The following is a 26749-nucleotide window of genomic DNA, read 5'->3' as shown; positions in this document are numbered from 1 at the left end:
CTGCCAGGTTAAGCTGTATGCTCTACCTCTAAATTTTCCTTACATTTTTTGAAAGATTGAGAGAAGAAAAACAGAAAAAAAGGTCATACAGGAAGTTGTTTGAAAGTGAACAGGAAGCACAGAGCCAGTTTCGAGCTCAATCAAGCTCTAGAGTGCAACCCTTCCAAGTTGGGCTGTATGCTCTGCCTCCTAGTACTTTACCAAAATTTTATGAAGGAAGAGAAGGAGAAATTAGTCCACAGAGAAGTGTTAGAATGAGGACAGGAAGGACAGCCAGAGAGATTTGCTAGGTTAGGCTGTATGCTCTACCTCTCCTATTACCCGTATATTTTTTCTAAAGTTAAGGATGGAAAAAGAAAGTTTCTACAGCGAGATGTTAGAAAGAGGACAAGAAGGTCAGAGCCAGTTTGGAGCTCTTTCTAGTTTCACCCTAGTATGCCAGTCTGGATGCTCTACCTCCTCCTACTTTGCCTTTTTTGAAGGGAAATAGAGAACGAAAACACTAGAGCCTGCAATAATGTACTGAACATGGGACAAAGAAGGTAGAGTCAGAGTGAGCAGCTGGTTTGTGGTAGAGCTTTTCTTTGCCAGGTTGTGCTGTATACTCTACCTCCTACAAATACATTTTTAAAGGGAAGACATGAGAAAAGAGAGACGACTGAAAAGGGAGATGTTTGAAAGAGGCTAGAAAAGTTGGAGCCTAAACGAATCAGTCTTGGCAAGTTTGTCTGTATGCTCTACCTCCTCCCACTCTTAAGTTTTGTTTTGTTTTTTTGAGTCTGATAGGAGACCAAAAAAGAGACAGGAGCTTGAAAAGAGATGTTAAGATGGGACAAAGACGGCAGAGTCAACAGAGGCTGATTGCCCTACCTCCCTTTATTCCCCTATTTTTTTAATGGCAAGGGCGACAAACAGAGATGGAAAGATAGATTTACAGAAACACAGGGTATTAAGGTTTATCATGTTTTCACCCAGTCACTTACAAACTCTTTGAAAACATGCAGTGACCCAAGATTCAGTTAATTGAAGGCTGAAAAAAGGGAGCGTGGTATATTACAGAGTTTGCTTGGAGTAACTTTCTGCTGCAGATGACTTTGACCTTTAAAAATGTATTGAATGTTGTATAATTTTGCCAGTGCCTGCATCAAAGGGTGGACAAAATGCATCCGCACAGGCTTAACATATAACCTAAAGTTTAGAGATGAGCAGGGTCATGAATCAAAGCTTGCCCAGTTTCTGTTAAAGTTTTGTTAGAAGTGACTTCCTCTTTTCTTTGTTAACTTGTTTTGTTTAACTCACCCTCTGGGAGCAGAAACAGCCTCCACACTGTACAGACTTACTGTTGCTCTATCTCTGTGGTGAGTTACTCTATATTCAGAGTCTGCCCGCCTGTCAGTCAGGATGATTGACAGCTGCTCTCAGGCCAGCGTTTATGCAGTCTTGTTAGTCTCCCTCCTCCCTCCTCCTCAGGTGAAGGCCATGGAGTAATAGAGAATAGAAATGCAGATTAGAACAGGGAACTTTTCGCACATCAACATCTGATTTAGAGTCAATTCTATGCATAAATACATGATGGGCATCGGGATTCATAGACAAGGGTAAATAAGCTCACCTTTATTCACACACGCCCCTCCCTGTGCATGCACACACTTACATATGAGCACACACACTCACAGACACACACACACACTGGCCCTGGTGTCATTTCTATTTCTCAGCAATCTGCCCACAGAGGCAGCGAGTCTGTCTCAGCTGAGCGCTCGGGCCCTTTTAGAGAATTACTGCATGGTTATCAAAGGCATTTAGATTAACCCCGGTCACTGTCTTTGACCCACCTCCTCTCCTGTCTCCTCCTCCCCTCCTCACTTTCTGCATGCTACCGCTCTCTCTAATAACATTTTGACATTAGGATCTCTCACAAATGCCTCTTAAATCCCCCCCAACCCGCCCCAAACCTCTTCCGACCGCTGTCCGTGTGTGCGGCGGGCCGGCTGAGCCTGATAACTTTTCATTCATAATTAGCAGCCGGCGAATGGGGCTGCGTTGGGGGGAAATTGAACTGTCAGCGGCGGGGCGCAGGGCGTTTGACCCCATCACGCCCAGAGGGGGCCATCATAATTTGTTCATTTGGTGTCCATCAGGCGGGCGCCAGCTCTCCCCCTCGTCCTCCCCTGTCTCCCTCCTCACCCCTCTGACCTCCCCATAGTGGGCGCTCTGGGTTCACGTCTAATTATGAATCAGCAGAAGGACCCTGAGAGCCACGAATATAGCAGCCCCTGCCCTGCAAACCTCCCGCTGCCACTCAAACTGCTGAGATTGCCTCTTAAATAGGAATAAATGCCCACACAGAAACAGCCAGTCAGAGCAGTGGCCTGCACAGGGAGTGGACAGAGCGGGAAATGTTTTAATGCAGGTGTGAGAGCGTTTTTCCCCTTTATAGCTGTTTGGGGTTTTTTTTTGGTCTCCATGTAAAAGCATTTCTAGTTTGTGTCAGATTTTTTCTACTGATGGATGTCTGTGATGTCAGAGGTGATCAGATCTGTTCTTAAAAATTTGAGTGATGTGTATTTTTAACATCTGTGAAACAATACATAACAGTGTAATACAAAAGGACAACACAATGGAGAAAAACAATACACCACAATATAATACTATGTTTAAAGTCACATAAAGTCACATTTGGAAACAATGATTGGTTGTACTTTTTGACACATTATTTTTCAACACTTCACTCTTCATTGCATACTTCACATCATTTGTCTTGAAGTAGCATTACTTTGTGATACGGTACTTTGCAGTGCATTACTTGTTTGTTACTCTATGTTGTGTTGCTTTAAGTCGTTTTGCTTAATATTGGATCACTTAACATCACACTACTGTGTCCCAACGCTTTAGGTCCTACAATTTATATTGTGTTGTGTTATGGGCATTGTTACAATGCGTGTTGTGTTTGGTTACATTGTGTTCGGTTACATTGTGTTCTATTACGTTGTGTTCTGTTACGTTGTTTTCCGTTGGTTGTGTACCATTATTTTGTGTTCCGTTACGTTGTGTTCCGTTACGTTGTGTTCCGTTACGTTGTGTTCCGTTACGTTGTGTTCCGTTACGTTGTGTTCCGTTACGTTGTGTTCCGTTACGTTGTGTTCCGTTACGTTGTGTTCCGTTACGTTGTGTTCCGTTACGTTGTGTTCCGTTACGTTGTGTTCCGTTACGTTACGTTGTGTTACGTTACGTTGTGTTACGTTACGTTGTGTTACGTTACGTTGTCTTGCGTTATGTTGTGTTGTCTTACGTTGTGCTGCATTACTTTATGTCTGTGTGTCGTGTTATGCTGTATTGTGTTGAAAAAGATCATGTTGGAGTAGGTCATGTTGTGTTTTGTTGTGTCATGTTGCATTGCGCCAAGTTTTGTTGCACAACTGGAATGATTTCCCAGATGCAAACACAGATATATAAATGACAAGGAGACCAGATTAATTGCAGCTATCTTGCTGGATTTGATCAAAAGATACAGCACACAACACAACTATGGACAAACCTAGACAGTCGGACAGAAAGGCAAACAAAACTTTTTCTTGCTCTTGTATCCTCTCAGCGATGTCACTGTTTTCCTATTTTTTTAGCTAGTTCATCACATAGTGGAGAAGGTTTTTCCAAGTAACCCTTTACTAAATATCCTTTAGGGTCAGGCTGACTGAGAGGGGTCTAGTTCATGTGATGTGTTCCTTTAAGGCATGTTACGATATGTTGGGTCATGCTGTGGTACCTTAAATAATGATTGATTGCTTTACCGTCAGATGTGATAAGATATAAAACAGTTATTTATAGAAATTCAACACAATATTTGAAACATTAAGATATCATTTGATAAGATGTGTTACATCACATTGGGATGGGTTTCTCTGCGTTCTTTTATGTTACAACATGAAACAATAAGATAAGATACATTATAATAGGATGCTTATCTCTGCAGTACATTAGGTAATGATGCTTTGTGCTCAGAGCAAAAAACATATTTTATAAAGAAATGAATTGATGCCACAGTTGACAGCTCTCTGCAGTAAAAATGTATTTAGAATGGCTTTTGAGTTCAATAAAAACAGTCTTTTATTTGGTGGTTCAACTTGGAGTAAATTTATTGAATGTCCTTTTAAAAAATAACTGTTAAAAGAATAATATCAAACTGGTTTTAACCTAATAAAATGCAGTGCCTCCTGCATTATTCTAGAGTACCCTATACATCTACTGAGGCCTCTTTCTGGGAAATACTGAACGAGGATATTAACCGATTAATTGAGAATTTAACTAGCAGATTAACTAGTAATGAAAATAATCTTGAGCTGCAGCTCTAGTTTTATTAGATTTCACGCTTTCACACAGAAACTGTTGGTGCTTTATTAACAATCCTCACAAAGCTGAATGAAGGACATTACAGTTTCTGAAAAACACTCCTGTATTGATGCTAATGTCCTTTAATGAAAAATTTAAAATCAATTATTTCAGAATATCTAATTTAGGGACAAATTGGCATAAATGAAGTAACCTCTGTCTGCGTACGCTGGAGAGACTTCTTGTTACGTGGAAGTAGTTTAAGATGGCTGTAGTAACATTTGTTTAATTCAATTTGCACTCAAGGTCTTTGTGACGTCCCTCAATTAATTGTCATCTTCTGACTGAGGGGAACAATTAGGCTCTAAAGTCAAACACATGTCCCTTACCTTAATTCTCACAACTCCTGTCGGGCATAATGAAATCCTGTTCCTGCTGTCTGAAAACACAAATGGATTTTCAATATACGCCCATACATCTCTGCTCTCCCCTCACCACTTTCCTTTAAATTGGCCTTCTTCTTCTTCTCTGCGCGGCACAAGGCTGCCCGGCTCTGGTTAGCTCGCCTTTTTTGAATATGTCAGCGGGATTTTCAGGTCATTTGCCAGAGAGGATGCTGGGAGCGTGGCGTCCGGGCTCTGAAGGTGACTGCTGTCTGTGTCATCCATCACGGGAGCTTCCTTTAAGTTGATGCATAATAGAGCCTCTCAATCAACTTCCTCCCTCAGTGTCACCTCCCTCCTTTCCGTCCAGAGAGGAGAACGCGAGCCAAAGCCCAGAGAGAAAAAAGACGGACTGACAGAGAAGTCAAGGTTACATCCCTCTTCTTCTCTTATTTACACTTCAGGTGTTATGGGCTTGTGCTGCGGAACAAGACAACAATGGATGTGCAATTGGAGAGGCTCGTGTGGGCGCTGGTGTCAGGCTTTAACTGTCCACTGTGTCAAATTGGTGATAATAAGCGTTTTGAAGCCCGTGTCCTGTCTGCGTTCCTCCCTCCTGAGGCGACAGACAGGACCTTGAAGCAGGATGTGTCTGTCAGGGAGGTAAATCTCTGTTGTGATGGGGTGGCAAACATTATGGCCCAGCTTTATCGACAGCGACTGCTCTGACACATCCAAAAGTGGCCCAATAAATTTGTAGGAGGTGGTGGCGTGACGGGCGCTTGTGAGGGCGCAGCGGCGTTTCGGCACAGCGACAAATGTTTGTTTGACCTCCCTCGCAGGGGCTCTAGCGCTTTGGGCACGAGAGCTGCTTTGTCAAGGGGACTGAGAGATGGTGCTATGTTCAGACAGCTCATCCTCTGTCTTATTTGGCAGGTTATTGTTTCTGTGTGTTTTATAACGGTGCCAATGTGACAGCTGAACTATGACACCGCCAGAGTGTATTTACCTCTGTGGAAGAATAGGATGTTTGTAAACCGAACACGGTCTCTTATTTTAACTTACATGTAGGGACACCAAGGGAAAAGCTTCAAAAAGATATTTTTAAACAGCAAAGCTTAAATAGTCCTTGTGATTTCACACATCAACGGCTGCAACTCTCTTCAAGCAGGTCTCCCTGTGTGTACATTTAAACCTCTGCAGATTACCCAGAATGCAGCAGCACATCTGGTCTTCAACCAGCCCAAAACAGCATGTGCCATTGGCTCCCAGTGGCAGCTCAAATCAAATTCAAAGCTCTTTTTCTGGCTTACAAAACAGCGGCAAGAACGGCTCCTGACTCCCTGGGGTCCCTTATCCAGGTCTACACTCCTTCTCGCCCACTATGCTCTGTTTGTGAAAGACGCCTGGTGCTCCCAGCCCAGCGCAGCTCTAAATCTCTAGCCAGACGGTTCTCCTCTATTGTGCCAAAATAGTGGAATGATTTACCTAACTCCACACAATCCACAGAGTCCCTTCCTACTTTTAAGAGATGTCTGAAGACTCATCTGTTCAGGGAACACCTAAGCTCGTAATCTGAGCCTTCTCTTTGTCCTCCAGGGTAGAATGAGTCAGAGGGTCCAAGACCCAGCTCTTAGTGAATTTTCAGCACCAATTACTGACTGTTATTGAAGTATAATGTTGCAGCAATTAATTGTGGTTAGTTGGCTAGATTATTCTACATCATTTAAAAATAAATCTTGCACTTGATGGCAGCACCTGCAGCCAAATAACTTGTAGCACTTTTGTCGCACTAACTAGGTTTTCCCCTCTGTCTAAATTCTTACTTGTGTTGTATGTCACTTTGGACAAAAGCATCTGCTAAATGAAACTGTAGAACTGTAAATAATATGGCCATTTTGAAGCACCAGCTGACCTCTCAACCAATCAGAACTGTGAATGATGTAATGTAGCCCTGAGCTTCTCAGCTAAAGGTGTTTATCTACTGCAGGAGCTTTCACCAGAACTTGGGGACCTTTTTGGAACTGTATTTTGATAGTAATAACAAGGAGCTTGATTTGGTTCCTGGGCAGTTTATCTCCTTCCTTAAAAGTGCCTGCCATTGGGGATAGTACTTTTAAAAGGCCCCAGAACTTTTGGGAGCTGGGCCTACAGTGCTTGGCATTTCCACAGTGTTTTTATTTCCACCACCCTCTTTTCACAATTAGATGACCCCAAGCTGTGATGGACTTGGTTTAGTACCTCCTTTACAATGGTCTCCTTTGAGCCTGAAAGTGTGAGAGTGTGTCTGTCAGCTCCCGGTGCAGTTTCTTTTTTTACTTGAATCCTCTTTGTTTCCCTCCAAGTGTTAATTCAAATTAAATTTAATTTATTAGAACTTTTTATAGAGCATTTATATGACTTAAAACTTCATCAATTTAAAATCACTCTTCTTCTTCCCAGTGGTTTTCTTTACTAGAACCTGTCTTTTAAACTTGTTTTATCGTCAGGTTTCTTAAACATGTAACACCGCTCTATCGAAGAAATGTTAATAAACATTTCATCTGTCAACATGATTGCAGAAGAAAACGAACATGCCTCTAAAGAGAAAATTTCCATCAATTTTAGTTTATAGATATGTGAGAAACAAGATGCCTAACCCTTGAGTCCCTTTTCTGATCAAACCTGTTGCTTATTTTGTTACTTCCTGCTTCACCACATTAACTGTTTTCACTCTGCAAAGTGAACACATTAAAACTCCTCTCAACAGCTCTCCTGTTGTACGTCAAACTGATTCTTCATCCTCACGCCAGCAGAGCTTCCAGCTTGGATAAAACAATGCGCACTGACACGACTCCACGCTGTGAGCCGCTTGTCTCCCTCCCTCACTCCTCCAGTCAGCTCTAATTATCTCATTTAGCTCTCTGAATCTGTTTTCTTCCATTGCCTCTTGTTTTTCTCTAAATTCTCACACCCACTATTTCTGCCCTCCTTCTTGTCACTCTTCAACGTGTTTGAAAATCAGATTTGTTTATTTTTCACACGTGTGTTCAGAAGCTAACTCTTTCAGAGCTGTGAATCTTCTGTATCCATCCCCATCAATAATTAGCGCTGTCACACAAGACAGACCAAGTGAGTTACAGTTTCATTGAAGACAAAACTTCTCATAGTTAGCGCGCTTATGTACATTAGCTGCAGTTGTTTGTGTTTTGATGTCTATCAATCCAGTATTTATTCAGAACAACATAACAACTAACAAATGTAATAATGCTTGACATAAAAGCAACATGTCTTACATTATCTATTCAGGGACTTAATCGATCCGTTAATTAGAGAAAACTTGGCGACAGCAATGAATAGAAAACTCCCTCAAAGAAGGCAAAAGCAGATCAAAAGTACTTGAAAGTGAGACTGAAAACATGGATGAAATGTTTCATTTGAGAAAAACAGTCCCTCTGATTACATTTTTAGTTGATGCCAAAAATGTCTGCAGCAGCGGGCATAGTCGTTGCTTTTCAGTCGAAAGGTTGGGGGTTTGATTCCAGTCCTTGAGCAAGACACTGAACCCTGAATTGCTCCCACTGTTGGTCAGTGGTGTATTCATGTAAACGTGATAGAAAAGCTGATGGTTCTTGTAATAGAAAAACCCGTCATCAGTATGAGGATGGGTGAACAAGACTAGTAGTGTAAAGTGCTTTGAGTGGTCCAAAGGACTAGAAAAGCGCTATATGAGTATTGGTCCATTTACCATTTCCACCGTTTTCACCAAATGGTTTGGTCCGGTTTCTCGATATGTCAAGCATTTCATGGCGTTTCTATTGGGACAGGTCCCGAAATGCCATACCGTCCCACTTCTTGGTTCCCTTCTGTTGGGGCGCCAGAAGGTGGAACTAGAAACACTTTAGTCCATTGATTGGTCGAAAGAATTGTCACTCCCTGTGTGACAGCGGTGTTAAAGAACAACATATAACTCTGCAATGTTTAAAGCCAACCAGTCGACTTTGTGGAGATAACTCACTTTTTGTTTGAAAAAGGTAAAATATGTCGTGTTTTTCTTCTTTGTTGGATTTGTTGGTCTATTACACTGTGTCATGCTATTATGTAGCTGACACAGCTATCGGCATCCTGCTTACATGCCACCCACCTAGGGGGCATGATTGGCTGTGGGTTCGCAAACAGGATCAGGCTTTTCCAATCTGACCCATTCCAAACTGTACTGATCCATCCATCCAGACTGGTAGGTGGAAACGGAGCTATAGATTTGCACCACCATCTAGTGTTTCACGGAAGTATTGCAGTTGGCAAAGCTCTGTTTATCAGTCAATCTATTCCAACCCTCACTTTTGGTCATGAGCTGTCGAGGTGCTTTAGGCATCTGGTAAGGATGCCTCCCTCTGGTGGTGTGTTGATCACTTCTATCATGGAGGAGACCCCTAGGCAGACCCAGATCTTGGTGGAGTGATCACCCTCCAGTAGGAGCTTGAAAATTTTGCACGGAAAGAGGGACATCTGGGTGGACTAGCTTAGACTGCTGCCCCCATGATCATGTCTGGAATGAAACTGGTTGGACGATGCACAAGTAGTATACACAATGGCGTGCTTACGATGTAGTGTCAATAAAGCAGTAAAGACCAGGCTTTAATCTAACTTTTCTGGTTTTCCATGAGAATTTCAAAATAAAAGCATAAAAATTATTAATCATTGACAAAATACATTGACAATGACCAGTTTCAGCAATAACATAAATATAACAAAAAGAACCCACATGATGAGAAAGCACTAAGACTTGTAATAGCAAGCTGTGATTGGAAATAGATGCAAATAAAGAGCGAGAGGAGAGAGCTGTAGACTCAAGTCCTCTTGTCTGGTTTAAGCATTTAACAGCAGATAAAAAGGCTGGTCCAAAACAAGTCTGAGGTCAAAAGTGGAAGGTTTAAAGCTTGCTGTTAAAGTAGAGATGGTATCTAACCCTTACAGAGGATTCTTAAAAAAGGAGTCCTAAAGAGCCCTTAAGACAAGATTGTTATTATTGATTTGTTGTTGTTGTTGTTGTTGTTGTTGTTTGTGTTTTTCAAGAGGCTTTTTTAGTGACTTGTAACTCTGAACTTACAAAAAAAATGCAGGAATCTGGCCAATAAATGCTTTAATGTCCTGTCTTCACCTTCAGAGACAGGATGTACTTCATTCTTGACTTTGCCGTCAGACCCATCTTATCCCTCTATTCAAAGCTGCCACCATCACATTAAAAACCACTGAAAGCCACCAAGTGTGAACAACCTGTATCCAAGCACAAAGATGTTAATTATAGGAAGGAGAGCCCTTTTTCTGGCTCTCTCAAACAGATAATACAATTTCCTGTCTTTGAAAAGGTAAAAGCCTCACTTATTGGGGCTGCGAGCAGCAGTGAGCGGCAGCTTTGGCCCTTGCAGGCACTTGTGTTTCCATTCATTAGAGGTTGTTTTTATTCAGCAGGGTTTGACCGAGCATCCAGCCCATTTCCCTCTAACTGGGCTGATTGAGGACATTTCTTAAATGGGTTCCTCTTTACCCTACAGAGTTAATGAAGGAAGGCTTGGTGGGGAGTTATCAGCCAGGCCTTTGGTCCCTCTGCGCTCAGAGGAGCTGCTGATTGGACGCGGTGAATTGGATAAATATAGGTTTATGTGGAGACCGGAGATTCTTGTATTAATCTGTCCTCTCGTGTGGGTGCATTTGTGCTGTAATGTACGAGATGCTGCTGGATATTATGTTGATGTGGGAGCTTTATGCTTGCATGGACTGTTTTCTTCTCCTGCTCTGCATTTGCTTTCAGCCTTTTGTTTTCAGGATCACTTTGCTGTTTGTGAATCAGTCCAGTCCATACTGCAGATTATTTCTCTTTACTGAACCATTTTACTGAATCAAGTGTTTGTTTGGTCCTTCCAGGTCACCACTCCATCCTTCGGCCCAGTGAAATCCTACGACCTGCTCCACCATATGACAGGAAAAGGCCTGTCAGCCAAGTACCATTTCCCCAGACAGCCCTGTTTGTATGAGCCCAGTATGGTGTCAGTACAGGTCACACTGACCAACAGCTCAGACCACAGCCTGGAGGAGATCCACATAGGAGACCGAAGCCCAGCCGGCCTCAACATCCACTGTTTTAACACAGTCGGTGAGTAAAACCCTCCACTGTAGATGTCACTGCACAGTGAGAACACAAGTCTCAGCAAATCACTGGCTGTGTTTGTTTGCAGTAGAAACTTCTACATAAGATGAACTCACAAGATGTTATGTCCAGTATTTCTTCATCATTTATGACTTTCTAATGCCACAAAGTAAGATAAGGGAATTGATCCTCAGAGGTGTTTGGACTACATCAGATCCACAATGTAGCTCAGTTGTCGTCCTGCAAAATAAACCAATCATTTTATCACCATAACTCTGAATTTGAATTGAAAATGTTACTTTGAACATGCAATAAAAAGAAATATTAAAAAAAAAACCATAAAAAGTCATTGCATAAAAGACATCACATGCTTCTACAAAGACAAAACAAAGAAGGCAAACTAACTAACGTATCCTGAATGTGCTGTAAGTTTACGTTCTCGAGAAGGATGTGAAGTAGAGACTTATTTAACCCTACCCCTTTCAGTATCAATGAATGCTCCTCTCAAAAAATAAAATATGAAATATATTAAGCTGCTTATATACAAAACTATACACTTCTATGCACATTACAACTGTGTCATAAACATAGTTACCTGTGTACAAATGCAAATACAAACCTATGTCCACTTTATAAAACTTGATTTCTTTGCATATATATTTCCATACATATAGCAACTTATGTACACATATACACATAATATTACCAATCTGTAGAATATTTTTACATATATATTTCTATACATAATGCTACTTAAATAAAAATACAAAATATAAATATACACTTAGTTTCACTCCTAAATATAATGCTTACTCTAAAACTAACTGAACCCTCCTTCATCGCTCCTACCTCCTGAGCTTGATGCTTGTGTTTGAAGTTGATGTGTGACTAGGGATGGGTACCTTTCACATTTGAAACGATACAGTACCGATGCCCGGTATCTGGCAGTCGGTCTCGGTACTTAACGGTACCAATTTTGTGTTTGTGGTCAAAAAAATATCAATTTGTTTAATAATAGAATAAAAAAAAAAATCAATTTAACATATTTTTCTTCAAAATATAACCTTGCAATGCTTTGTTCATTCCCAACGTGGAAAATCACCCACTCTTCCACTCCCTCACAGTCACAAGGATGTGTTTAGGTATCTAAACATGGTACCTTTTTTGGTTGGTGGTATGGTTTACGAGAATCAGTACCCGGTACTTTTGATAGAATGTGGTTGGTACCTTTTAAAGTACATAATAATATATTTTACATACTCTTCTGTATGATTTTTATCTGTTTTTTTTTTCTCCAGAAAGAAGTCTGCTGTTTTTGATGTATGTCCTTGGAAAAAGTTTGGTATATGAGTCTCCTTAATGCAAGCCCCACATTGATTTTATTCCAGTCAATCTCAATGGCTTCTGCAGTACCACCTGTAATATTATTGTCACTTCAAACAGGTATAAAATGATCATTATGTCTGAAACCTTTAAGCCTGTTTGCTACCAGCTCAGCAAATATCCCCGTCCCATTCCCCCCAACATGAAAACAGTCGATATGACTCCAGCTAATCCCCGTTCATTAGTATCGATCAGACCTACAAACATGCACCATCTCCATATTTCTTCCTGTATGATCGCTTCGCTCAAGATAATGTGAGAGTGAGAGCAGAGGTCCCTCAAGACTTTCTTTTTTCATGCACACAGATGCATACAGAGAAGGAGAGAGGGAGGTGGTGTGCACTGGAGCATGTTAAAACTGTCAATTGCAGGGGATTGATTGGGCATTGAAGGAACTCAAGCAGCCAAACAGTGGGTAATTCAGATCGATCCAGCTCGGCCACTGAGCAGCCGGCTGCAGAGGGTTTGGAGAAGTTGGAGAGGATGAAAACAGACAAAGCTTTATGGACTTCTGTTTCAGTGTGTGTTCCTCCAGTAATAATACACAACAGGGTTTGTATTTGAAGGAAAATAATACATGTTGCTTCTTTGACCAGGTGAGAAAACTTTGGAGATGTCAGAATCTCCTCAAAACTACAGAAAAGAGTTTAAGGTGAAAATAATATTAGCCTAAAAGGGTAGTTTGTAGTCACCATTGGCCTAGTGGTGAGTGAGCTATCTCAGTCAAGCAGGTAGAGATGACTTAAAATAAAATATCAAATATATTTGATATTGATGCCATGTTGTGCTCACATTAATAGTAAAGACAGGAAAGATATTCACTGTAGAGTTCAACATAACCACCAAGGGAGCACTACCAGCTGTCAAAGACTAGCTGCCACTGTTACAGGAACTGGGATAAACTACAAGGACTGGCATTAACCATTGTGCCGCTATACTAGTGTAATATGAAAGGCTGCTTTTGGATGTCGATACTGCTGCTGAATTGCTTGCAAAGAAGAAAAAATCTGCCTCTGGAGTAAAAAAATAAAAGTACTTTTTTTTGTTTTGATTAAGACATTGTTATTTCAAGAAACCAAACAGGTAGATAATAAAGATATGTCTTTTAAATATCTTGAAACACGACATTTGACTGGATTTGTCAGGTGAGTATGGACTAATAAGACCATTTTTACAAAAGTTGTATTTTCTTTTTTGCCTCTTGATATTTTGCTCAATCAAGTGAGATTCTGTGAGATCTCATGCCCATAGAATTGTTGTCCTGAACCCGGGTGTCCAGCCTTTTCTAAACCAAGATCTACTTTTTAAGTTGTCAGTGCACCGAGGTCTACAACAGTTATATAAAAAAAAAAACACAGAGGTTCTGGTCCACTGTAGTATCCTTTTCTCAATGTTATAAACACAACAGAAACTGAAGTAAACCACATAAAGGTCAAATATGGAGTAATTTTATAAGTTAGAAAGGCAAAATATGTGTGTCTACCTTAGTGGGATCTCTGGCACTAGAAAGAGGCTAACTTTTCATAAGCAGGGCAGTAGGCAAGCTACAAGGCACTCATCAGTCATTGTAGATCTATACTTTGACATAATGATGTGCATATGAGAGAAGGCAGACTAACAAAAGTAGGTAGATCCATCTAACTACATCTAACCGGCTCTTAAGCTCACACACTTTCTGGCTATGTAGAGCTGTTTTGGCTGGGCGCTGCATGTTCCCCTTCTTGGGTGAGGCCACGCTTGCTTTGCAGATGAGGCAGATGGACTGTGAGTTCAAGACAACCCTCCCTGCCATGTTCATGCTGTGAAAAAGACTCTGGCTAACTGAATGATGGACATTTGTCTCCTTGCAATCACACTAGTGCTACACCAGGTTGACTCTGAGTCGCCAGGCTACTTACAAATAGTGGCGCCCAAATGAAACAGGCAGCCAACAACGAAAACTACGTTGATGCTAACACACCAAATGATGCCACGTTAGTAGATGGGGAAAGTTTTTTTCCAGTTTGTTGTGAATGACATGGTATCAGTCTGAGACCAACAGGTCGACTGGTTGTTGGGCAACACTGCCCGAATCGTTGCGTGTGGGGTAGCAGTCTAATGGAGTCGTTAAGTATTTGTTCAAAGGATTTTCAGGTTAAAACCTGTCTTTAGGTCTGTGAGTGTCTGGCTGGACTTAATATCTGGTCTGTCACGATCTTAAAACTATCTTTTTAACATTTAATATCAGCATAGATAAATCCATTCAACAACAATTCTTAAACCCTGCTTAAAAGATCAGAAATCAGCACCTTTAGTTTGTTTGGTATTTGCAAAACCAAAGAGGGATTAAAACCTCGATGTGCGTGTTCCTCTGTGTTTTTCTGTGAGTCCATGATCACTCTGTTTGGAGATGTTTTCCTCCAGAGTCTTCTTCCTCCTCCTCTCTGTCTGTTTAAAGACTTTTATAGTGAAGCATCCTTGACTGACCGCAGGAGCGTGGAGGATGTTTCTGTCTTCCTCCTCTCATCCAGCCGTCCTCTCCAGCCTTTACTTACCTCTCTGCCTCGTCTCTCTTGATGCTCTTTTTGACAAGCCTGTTGTTTTGGAAATATGCTAGTCCTTCATCTGTTTTTTTCCCCTCTTTCTCCCTGAGGCTGGAGGTGTTGGGGGGATGAGATTGAAGGATAGATTTCTCACACACGGTGGCCTTGCTTTGCCAAGTAGAAAACACAAGTGGTGTGGATGCCTGTCTGTTCCACTCTGCTGCTGCCCCCTCCTCCTCCTCTTCCTCCTCGTCTCTCCCTTTGCTCCATTCTTCCTCATGCTGCACACTGTGCCCTTGTCACTCACTCTTCCTTTTCTCCTCTCGTCTTTCCTCCCCCCTCTCAGAGCGGCTGGAGCAGGAGGCCTCGGTGACGGTTTCCATGGGTATTGACTTTAGCGACTCGACACAAGCAGCCAACTTCCAGTTGTGGTAAGACGAGCTGACACCCACTCATATCAAGTCAGGCGTGTTTTTTCATCACTCCAATACTTTTTCCTCCTCTTCATCTCTCTCCTTCATCTTACCTTTCCCCTCCTCTCGTTTCTTCATTGTTAATTCTCTTTTTCTCACCCTGCTCTGTGCCGGCGCTCCCAGGTGAGACATCAGCCGGGATTGATCCCCAGTTCACTGGGATAACAATTATTCTTCCAGTAATCAGCCCCCGGTCCAAATCAGCCTGCCTGAATGCCAGTGGCACCACTTCTCAGCTGATCAATACCCTGATCAGAAAATCTGTTCAGGACGGGGGAATCAATCGGGCCCAAAATGCCATTCACAGAGCGTTGGTTTGCAAAGCAACAAGAGGAGAAACATTTAATACACAAACAAAGAGAGTGCAACACAAATGTCATCGTCTAATCTGTTTAAGAGGAGACGCAATACAGAATACAGAGCAGAGTGGTTTTAAAGGTCTGGGTCATTGAATGAAAGATTAAAAGTCTCTCTTCTTTATTTTTCTTCTTGTTTTTTCCCCTCAAAGTACAAAAGAGGACCAGTTCAGTGTGTCCATCCAGCCTGCCGTAGGAGAGCTGTTGATGCCCAGCAGTCTGAATGAGCAAGATTTCTGCAAAGAGCAAGGTGAGTTTGATTTTATCAAAGTGTAAAACACTCTTGTTACTCAGAGATGTATCAAGAGGAAAAAAAACACCTCTTATGGTTTTTGCTCATGTACTTGGAATTCTGGTGTATTAAGTGCAAAATGTGCAATAAGCTCGCTCAGTTCTTCCTTTGGTTGTCTTAGGAAATATAATGAAACAAGTAATGCAGCCCCAAGCTGCTGACTAAAGGTGCTTTTCAACTGCAGGAACTTTCACCAAAAACTGGGAGCCTTTTGTACATTAGATAACAAGAACTAAGTTCCTGCCCTTAGAGGTAGTACCTATTTCCAAAGGATCAGGAACTTTGGGAGGCAGGGCCTGCAAGTTGAACCTTTCTTATTGGACCCACTGTGTCTTTGTACCCCCCTCCTTCCATTCATAATAAGATGACCCCAGCTGTGATGGACTTGGTTTAGTTACTTCAGGAGGGGTTAGCAGGTACTGAATGTTCCTGTACCCTCTGAACCAACTTATATTAGCACAACATATTTACACATCATGCAGACTTTAACAGGGTGGGCTTAGAAGGAGCTTATTTAGATTTAGAAACAACAAAGAAGCATTTAGAGCTGATTTAAAACCTCCTCTTTTTTTTTTTTTTGTTGTTTTTTTTTTACAGAATATTTAGACTGAAACATGGTGAGGGTGATAGTTAATGGGTGAAGATGGTCATAATTAAGCTTAGAGTACATTTAAGATCTGTGCTCAATTTGTATTATCACACATCTTAGCATATTGAGACTTTGATGCTTCATGACGACAGCTGGGTCTATAATAAAAAATAAAAACTCCTGACTTTGTCTTTATCAAAAAGCGCAGAGTGTAGTCTTTATTTTCACCCTTTCACCTATTACTGCTACTCCAATGCTAACCACACTTTGCTGCTGTCTTGAAGTATTACCTCCTTCACCTCAGCCTCCTCCTACTGCTTGGCTAACCCAGGGAGAGCTCTGAAAGTAGAGCTATAATGCCAACTGTAACTGTAGTTCCTTTTGGCAATAAATGGTACAAATCTTTTACAAGAGCTTTCCTGACTGAACTAAGTATAAACTTCATTTTACTCCATGCGGGACATGAACAATTTGTGTTACGTTTGGCTCTTGATAAACTAATAACAGTCATTAATTTGATCATGTAATGTTATTTTCTGTCTGGAAAAATCACTTTAAAGATGATAAATAAAACGCAGATTGAGTTGTGAACATCTTAAACTCATTTCACAGACCTTATAAGGGTTTAATTTAAAGACGTATGGATGAAGGTGAAGCAAAGAGTGTTTTTTGCTGTGTCTTTAAATGATGTATAAAGTAGAATTAAACCCTCATAAACATCCTCTAACTCTCATCATTAAAGTAAAATGCTCTCCTTTCATGGAGCACTTAATGCTGTTTCCTGCACACATACACACACCTGTAGGTCTGCAGACTGAGGGAGCTGAGTATGTGCTCGTCTCTCAGCCATCAGCGTGCTCTTAAGTGCCTCCTTAATGCTGCTTCTGCTTTAATTAATCTTCATGCAGCACATTCGAAGCTCCTCTGAATGCAGCGCGCTCTCCGCCTGAGATAAAGGATGAAAAGAGTCGCACCGGTTGCTTTTCTCTCTTTGCAAATTTCTGCTTTGCACAAATCGAGTGAAGTTAATTCATCCTTTCAGTTAACGTCTTTTCATTAGATTTGCCTTTAAGACCTCTTTATTTCAAATCTAACCCGAGAGTTTTTATCTCCGGCGTTTCTTTCTGTTTTATGCTCATTACTAAATGTTCATGAACTGGCTCTTTGCCTGAAGTTTGGAGGTTTTTTCAACCTTAATGTCTTTTTAAATAGTAAAAATAAAACTCCTCTTCTTTTGTGAAGCTTCCTCCATTTAAGTCAGCTTTAAATCTGTTTTATTTTCTTCTTTTGTACTGAAACCAGCTCTTAAAAACGCTCACTCTAAAGACAATTGATGTACATTTGTGATGTTTGCCACTTTAAGATGACAGACCCTTGTATTTACAGTCTAAACAGAATCAGATGCATGTTTCCTCAGCTGTTTGTAACCGTGTTGTCTCCTCTCTCCTCAGGTAAACTCCTTGGCATGAACGAGACCTCTGCAACCATCACTATGGCAACGGCAAACACCCCCAGCCAGGCCATCAACAAGCAGGTGCTGTCCGTGGCCAACGTTGGGGTGGTTTCATCCAGTCAGAACAACATGCACAGGTAAAGAGTCCAGATTTCATATTTCTGTGTCCTTTTCTTCCCACACAGGCAGAAAATCTCTCTCCAGCTTATTTACAGAAACAACATGAGGCTGCCTCACACGTTTGCTCTTTATTCTTCATCTGTTTTTCTTCTCGCTTGTTTTGTCACAAATCAACCAAAGTCTTTGACAGATGCTGTCACACTTAATGAAAAGACAAACTTTACCGTCTCACCTTGTTGACACTGAAGCTTAACTTTCCACATCTTTCCTCTGACCTCTGACCTCTTTAGAGCTAAGTGTATATTATCCTTTTATTTGTGAAACGTGGCTCCTTCAGCGTTCTATTCTGTATCTGCAGAGTCCAGCATAAACAGTCAGAGCCACATATATTTGCTTCAAATTAACATGTGAATCTCTTCCTCCACCTGAGAGTTTAATATGTTTTGGTTGGTCAGTACAGTGAGACCACTTGTTTTTTGCAAAAACTGAAATCAAACAAGTGCCTTTGTTCGATTTTTAGTATAAATTGTCTTATTAGATTTAATATGAGCCACATTCACCTTACAATGTCTTATTTCAACATATTGTAAGACAAAAATGACCCCTAAATTCTTGTTGGGAGTGAAAATGATCTGCCAATTTGGGGAAAAGGCTATACGTGTGTTGTTTCTTGTATTGGGACATTAATCTTATTTCAAGAAACCTGACAAAAAATCTGCTCAGTCTCTTAAAATATTTTTTTTCTGGGCGGGTCATGTAAACGTGGCTAATATTAAGTCTTAATAAGACAATTTTGCTAAAAATAAGACAAAAACACTTGCTTTGATTTAATTTTTTTCAGTGTTTGCATGTCTTGGTTCAACAATGGTAGTGCAAGCAGCTGCTGAGTTGGTCTTCAGTACGGTTGCAAAGGAGTGGAAAATTTCCAGAAACTTCCATGCGAAGTTAAGCTTGGGAAATTTGTAAATGTTCTGGATTGTTTTTTTTTTTATTTTTTATTTTTTTTTGTCAAAACTCATGTGACTGTATCAGGTGGTGCCTTTAAAGATCTTGTGCTGAGAGCATCATGCACAGTGCATAAAGGGAGCATGGCCTCAACAGCCCTGCAGTCAGCAAAGTGCTGCTATGTGGTTTAAGATAAGACTTGGACAGACTTTATTATCACTCTGTGTGTAGCAGGCGTGTACAGGAAAAAATTCCGTTTGTAGTGGCCACTGTTTTTCAGTATAGAGATAAAATGCAAAAAGTAGTATTAAGGTACAAAAGTAACGGGGTCCAATGGTGCAGTAGGTGATGGTAAGGTGCAATCAAAAGAAAAACATGGTAGTAGTGGCAGTAGTGTAGTTGTGGTGGCAAGTGAGAAAAAGTAGCAGCAGTAGACATATATGAAGTAACAGAAGGTAGATATTCAAGTAAACTTGCATTAAATCTGGTTATTTCAGCCAAAATTATGCTACATTATAATAACCCTTGCTATATTTACTTATTATGAATTCCCATGGGAAGTTTCCAACTTTGAAAATTCCTGGTCTTTCAGCATCCAGGAAGTGAACCAGCACCTCTCAAGCATACTCAAGTCCTAGTGTACAAATGAACCAGCAACCTTCTGGTTTTCAGAACAAGTCCTTGCAGACTGAAATACTGCCTTTCTTTTTTTATATGATAAACAAAACATTAGCGTGAGACTTTAACGGTGGTTTATACTTCTGCATTGGCCCTACACTATAGCAGGGGCTCCAAAACTTTCCAGCCTACAGCCCCCAAAATATCTGTGCCATAGACTGGTGACTCCCTGCACTAATAATTAATCCTAAAATAGACAAAAACCAATAAAAAAGTCTTAAATTCATCCCCCTCCTGATACTGTCATTATCCTGGTTTAGTCACCTCTGGGTCTTTAACAAAGAAATGTGGGGAAAATAAATCAAACATTTCACTTGCATTCTTTTATATAAAATTTAACCTGCATATTTTGTTTATAGTTTTTAGAATAATTGAGAAAATATGCACTTGTAAATAGGTTTTGATTTTCAAAGGCATTTTATGACCCCTAGCCAATGCTGGTCTTGAGCAATGCATTACTGTATGCTATTGTATCCACATCGCTTTGCAATACTACTCCTAAACACTTGTAGGCGCTGTGATTTCTGTGCTTGTAAAATCCCTTCAATGTTTCCTGTTTTATCCACAGGGAACTTTGGTGACTGTGGGTGTATTCTGTTAAATTGGAGATGATAAATGTTGCCTTGATCAGTAAAAATTACTTTGAAGAGGAAATTGATAGAAGAGGTCAGCAGAGATTAAATGCGCAGCCAATAAACGGTGATTCAGGAAGTGTTATAACCATGCTGCCCAGTGGACCAATCACAGGGCAGCTTGCATTCTGCATCATTTCAAGATAAAGTTACATTTTAAAACAGGTGCATGTCAGACTGTGTGTTTACGCTTATGTGTTGTATCTGGGAGAACCTAATGTACAGTGTTGATTTCATACAGGAATTAACGCCAGGCCTCAAAACATTTCTCTTTCCTGCAAGAGCCCCAGAAAGACATGATAGACTCTGATAGTTTGAGATTACCTGGTGTGGGACATTATCTTTGACAACAACACCTCACCATCTGAGATGCTTCAAGACTGTTGAGATACTGTATGTGGAGTATCGTGGAATAAAGGTGTGCTGCCACACACACAAACACACACACACACACGCCAGGGGAATGCCCTGAGAAGCCTGGCTGTGTAATTGGTGTACACAGAGTGTGCTAATGAGCTTCCTCCTCTGTCACGCACACCCGAACACCTGATAGATAATTACACCTCCCTCTCTCCCTCTGTTTCCTGCTCTGTCTCTTTCTCCCTTCATCTCTGCGCCTCCATCTGTCTCTCTTTCACTTCCTCTTTGTCCCTCCGCGCTGCACCCCGTCCTGCCCGTCTCCTCGTCTCTGCGTGATGCTCCTGTAGGTCTTTGTAGTTCCAGGATCCGGCAGTGTAAAAATGGAGGAGACAGAGGATGAGTACGGGACAGTTAGAGCAGCGCGAGGGCATGGCGAGCTGAGGGAGTGAGAGGAAATCAATGCGAGGCCTGCATCCAATAAGCCCACACCTCATTCAGAATAACTGATAGCTGAAATGAGTCCATGCTATCAATCTGTGTGTGTCTGTGTGACGGCTGCAGAGGAAGATGTTCCCCCTCACTCTTATCATAACGAAGACTCTCTGTTCACTCTGGAGTCTAAGAGGACTGGCTCTGTGTCATGGGGTCCTAAGACATCCTAAAAAACAAATTTATGTTTCATTTATGCATATTGTTCCTCCAGATATGTTCATTCAGGTTTTGCATTTGGTGCCACAGACTGCACAGGCTCTCAAATTTAATATCAAGTCCTGACACAGGATGCCTGTTTGTTTTATAGTTTCTGAATAGTAGAATATGAACAAGCACCATCTCCCTTCTTTTTCCACATTTACTGTTTGCTTGTTGTTGAAGGTTTCATTTGATATGCTTGTTCTGGCTCACTTTTTGGTCTTTTTAACAACTTTTGATGCTAATTTAACTCTTTTATGTGTTAAAATTAAGATATCAATTGATCTCTGATGTTCTTATCATTTTGGACTGATCAACATTTTTAAGATGAAAGGTGAAATTTATCTTTGTCCAACTACTGAATTGATGAAATGTTATATTTATATAGACATCTTGAATCTCTAAATATGTGATCATTTCTTGTTTTTAGCACTCAACTCTCAGATAAAATTTAACCTCTTTGGATTCAAGACTTTCAGTCATACAAAAACATCCTAAACATTAACATCGAGATCGCCATTTGACTCTATTTGCAATGAGTATACACAGGAACATTGAGCTTTTTTCTTTCTCTTTATTTCCTCCTTTGATTCTTAAAAACATCCAAGACCCCCTAATATGTCAGTAGAACCTTCACCCAGGTTCAAAAACACCAGAAGTCCTCTTGAAGACTCTTTGGTTGCAGAATAGCTAGCTTTAGCGTTAGCTTCCTTTAAAATGGTACTATTTGTTCAAGGAGCAACACAAAGACCTGACTTGCTCAGATATTTAAGGCTCATTTAATCTAGAAAATTATCCACCAGAAGAAGCCTCAACCAATTTTTATACAGTGGTAGTAAAAAATTAATAGTACACAATCCTTACTGAAGTTGTTTCAGTTGTTTTGTTTAATTGGCTGTTAAATACAAATGAAAACAAATAAGATGAATAAAATATCTATAAAGTCATCTTTATGCTTTAGTTACCATGAAATAGAGCCATCATGGGGAGATTTAGGTCGTTTTCCTTATCAAACAACTAACAGAAACAACATGAATATGATGGACTGGCTCCCTCAAGTCCAGACTTAAACCTCATCAAGCAAACTTTTGCAAGTTAGAAAATAGAGCAGATGAATCAGTTGAACCTTTGAATGAAGCCTTTGTTTCAAGCTGCAGAAGTCATGTGATAGCATTGGCATTCAAGCTCTCATAGTGGCAGTATGCCGGAGACATGTGCTGCTGTAATTGCTGCAAAAAGTGGTCAAACCAAATATTCGGGTTCAAAGTAGGTAAAAACAATGTTCAGCAAAACCATCTGCATGTTTCAGGATCAGGATTTGGAGGCAAAAAAGGTTTCAGGTCTGTCAGGTGCTCTCATCATTTTGGCCACAACACAACTGTATTTTAACATAACCATGATTTTATTCTTTTACAAGTTACATTCTGGGCTTTTATGCCTTTAGTCCGAGAAGGTAGGACTGTGGATTGAACAGACAGGAAAGGGGAAGCAGGTTGGAATCGTAGCTTCCAACCTGCTTCTTGCTAAACCTGCGCCTCAGTAAGCTTGGTTTTTAACCCTTTTAACTTTCACTTTTTAAATGCAAGGGATGTGAAGTCTGTATGATTTTGACCCTGTAACATTCCATCCAAGAAAAACATATTTTTTTTTTGTAGAGACAACCAGGTTTTACTCGGTTCAACAAATTTCCAATGGGATATAACTACTCAAAAAGTGCTCTACCAAAGGGTTGAGCTACATGGTAGAGGGTAAAAAAAATTAACTATTAGACATTTTTTAGCATTTCAGGAGTTCTTGAATCAAGTTTCTAGAGGGTTTCAGAGTCATCTTGGAGTACATTGATTGATTAACTGGCCAATGCAAGCCTGAGCTAAAGGATGAAATATAAACAGCATAAATATGCTTATACTTTATCATTGAATATAGAAATACTTCAACAAGAGCAGCTTACAACATAAATCTGGCTTAAAAAGGATATGAATGAGCATAATTTGGTGGTGTTGAAGACAGTAGTACAGTTCTTTTTGAGAGGATTACCCTGACATGACTCTGTTATCACACATCGTGCAGGAGTTTCAGCCTCTGTCATGATTTCTTTCTCACTTTTTACTCGAGAGCATTTGCAGCAACCATCATTATGAGAGCTTTTTAAAGAGAGTTCAAGAATAAAACGGTGTTTGGTACAGCAACATGCAGTAAAACACATTTGGCGTATTTCTTTAGGCTGCATCCTCCTCCTACTTGAACCAACCAATACAAGGCCATTAAATGGGGAAAAAACAGTCTGAATTATTACATTTTTAACAGAAAAGGGGGAAAAGAAAATATATTTTTGCACTTTGAAGCTTTTTTCTGAACTGAAGCTCGAAAACATCAACAAGACATCAAAATCGTTGATTAGATTTCAGCTCATCCTTTCTCAAGTGATGGTTCCACTCTTGGCGTTTTTGTGCCCTCGATACTTTGAGTAACACACACACACACACACACACACACACACACACACACACACACACACACACACACACACACACACATCCTCTCTCTCTTTCTATCACACACACGCAGCGGATTAATTGATCTGATCAGATACATCCACTGAGAGCTTATTGTGGAGGTCACTCTGCATTAACTGTGATGTGTGAGGTGACCTCCACGTAGGGCCCTCTCTTCTCCTCTGTGCTCCCCAGAGAAAGAGTCTCTAATCTGGGTAAGATCACACAGACTACCTGCCCCCTGGAGGAGCCACAGTTTGAGTTTGGTGTGGAAACAGGATTTAAAAATGAAGCCCCTGAATGAAACAGCAGAAACACTCAGAAACTAACACACACACACACTCTGTTTGACAAAGCAACTGTCTACCCTGTGCTCCCTGGGTCGACCAGCAGGGTGCAGCACTGCTTTTTCCAAATAGGCGCTGAGCTGGAGCCGAGGGGGGGTGGTGTGTGGACGCCACTGAAACACAAGAAATTGATTGCTGGAAAGGAGGATGGCAATAAATCAAGCAGGAAAGCAAATGTAGAAAACGCTGTTCTTGTTTATGTCTAAACAGGCGGAATAGAATAAATGTGCTCTATTTTTCAGTCCGTTTGAAAGCAAATTTGATCGAATTTTGCATGCATTGCCAATCTGTCTGCTTAGAGACTAATTTTCCAAAAAGAAAAAAGAGAAGGGGAAAGTGAGGCGGGTGATTTATAAGCTCTACTTTCTCTTTACCTTACACTTTGATTTCATTAGATTACACTGAATCCTGTGAAGTTGAATTCTTGTTCCTATTAAAATCTTAATTGACGATCATTTATATCCCTGCTAATTAAATGTCTGCTCCTTGTGTTATGGATGGCTTTAGCAGGCAGTGTGGCGTATGATCTATTTGCATGTTCTTCACATTTTCTACTCTTCCTCTGTCGTCTGCCTCGGCCGTATGCTCCAGCTCTGCAGATGCATGGAGGCTTCCTGCTTCTAATTGGGGCTAATAGCTGTGGCCATCTGCCTGGTCTGAGCCGGCTCAGAGAGTCTGGCCTGGCTTGCTGACCACTCTGTTGAAGGACACTCATCCAGCTGCCCAAGAAGAAACAGGATGGAGCTTTGATACCCAGAAACAGCCTCAAAATTCAAAGCTCCAGATTTCTGGTTGAATTTTTGCATCGAGTTTAGATTCAGGGTCGGATTAGAAAAAAGTTGTAAATGGCTACAAAGTAGGGTACAAACGTCAGAGGTGGAAAAAATGTGGCTCAATACATATATTCTATGTATTATCTGTTAATGGATCATTTTATTTTGTCTTTACCGACTGCGTTCTTAAAATTGTTTTATCAAAATCATTTTTATTGACCAACGAAAGATCTGATATATTCCTTACCTTTTTTATTTTTATCTTGTTATTATCAATGACTTATTTTTTGTTTTTATGGGCTTTTCATTGTTTAGTAGTCATCATGTCTTGTCTCATGCAGGTTCTTAGGTTTTGTTAATAGAAGGCAACTCATTCACTGCAAACTAAATCTATCCAAAAGTATATATCTGACTCATCTTATCTCATCATTTCATCTTATCTGATCATCTTGAAATTAAGTCACCTTGAACCTTTGACCTTGATACTATACAGTGCCTTATTTCATATACAATACAAAATATTCTGATATCAATCTGAATCCAATTTGGGCAGATATGGTACAATATCATACGTTAGGCTTAATGTTCCATCAGGCATTTCTCATTGACTCAAATATTTCACATTGAACATTTTCCATATTTACTACTGTGTATACAATGTCCAGCAATAAGACAAATAGAAAGAACACCAAAAATCATTTTAAAGCTTCTAAGAACTTAAATTTAATCAAACGTCTTGATTTTGATATAAAAAAAAAGAAAAAAAGTTTGTTTTAGATAAAATTTTAATAAGAAATAAATTTTAAAGGAATCCGTTTGCTACCCATTTTGTAAATGTTGTCTTGATGATTCCTGAAACTTTCTTGATGTTGGGTTAAATCGAGGCATGGTTGTGGACTTAGGGTCAGCTTTTCTGCTGTTCACACATAGGGTCAGTTTCCTTTGCAGGATGAGTGAGGTTCAGCAATTTAGGGGTAAAACAAATGTCAGTTGGTGCAATGTTTCCCGTGTTTCTCATAAAAAAGCTGATATTGCGCAAAATAATAGCTATGATTTTATCAGTCTGCTACACTGTAAAAAAATGAAAATTTAAACCCACTGACAGAAGAGAGAAAACATTGATGTCTATGGCATACTAACTTGCTCAGTACAACAAAACCCATATTAAAAAGTTTAATAATGAAATATTTAAAATAAACTTTGAGGTTATATTTCATAACAATAACTTATTTCATCAGTCTGCTTCCATAACTTCATAATTATTTATACTTGTCATGTTTTTGTGGTTACACCATTCAACAATTCAATGGTACTGAATCTTTAATCTGTTAAAAATGGTGGAAATGTCAGATAAAATACTATGATACCAACAGAATTGCAAACTACACATTTTAACAGGTTAAGAGCTTATTTTTGATTTTAACAGCATACCAATCCATATTTGTCACTCTTCCTATACTGATTGTTTGTCGTCTGCCTTTAACTGCAGGAGCTTGGTTCAGGCTGTTGATATTTCTGCAAGAGCTGCAACAAGCAAACACTGGACCCACTTTTTGGTGTTGCATTTATAGCTTTGGAAACAAGTCGGTGCTGCTTATCAGCAAACTTTGCGTGCTTCTTCCCCTGTGCTGTGCTCTGTTAAAGCTTTTCTCATCCAGATCTTTGTCGAAGCTCTAATGTAGAGGCTCTCATCTCTGCAGCCCTGTCTGAATCTCCTCTCGCTGGACCATCTCAGGCTGCTGAGGCTTCTTGTTCCTGCTCAGGGTTAAGTCTCTGCCTCTCTGTCTCAGAATCATTGTCCT

The 26749-nt window shown here is 40.3% G+C and overlaps 1 protein-coding gene across 1 annotated transcript in view; it reads left to right on the top strand.

Annotated features, from left to right (window-relative positions):
- The window catches only part of ap3b1a (adaptor related protein complex 3 subunit beta 1a), a 78259-nt gene that overhangs the window by 42671 nt on the left and 8839 nt on the right, over positions 1–26749 (top strand). The window contains exons 23-26 of the mRNA XM_074691021.1: positions 10617–10845; positions 15091–15175; positions 15726–15823; positions 17906–18044. Of these exons, the coding sequence (XP_074547122.1) occupies positions 10617–10845; positions 15091–15175; positions 15726–15823; positions 17906–18044 (551 nt within the window). The remainder of the gene's footprint in view (positions 1–10616; positions 10846–15090; positions 15176–15725; positions 15824–17905; positions 18045–26749) is intronic.

Source organism: Halichoeres trimaculatus, unplaced genomic scaffold (genome assembly GCF_033239565.1).
Source record: "Halichoeres trimaculatus isolate MK-OKI-2021-1 unplaced genomic scaffold, fHalTri1.1 fHalTri1_scaffold_16, whole genome shotgun sequence".
NCBI lineage: Eukaryota > Metazoa > Chordata > Actinopteri > Labriformes > Labridae > Halichoeres > Halichoeres trimaculatus.
This window is presented reverse-complemented; position numbering and strand designations above follow the sequence as displayed.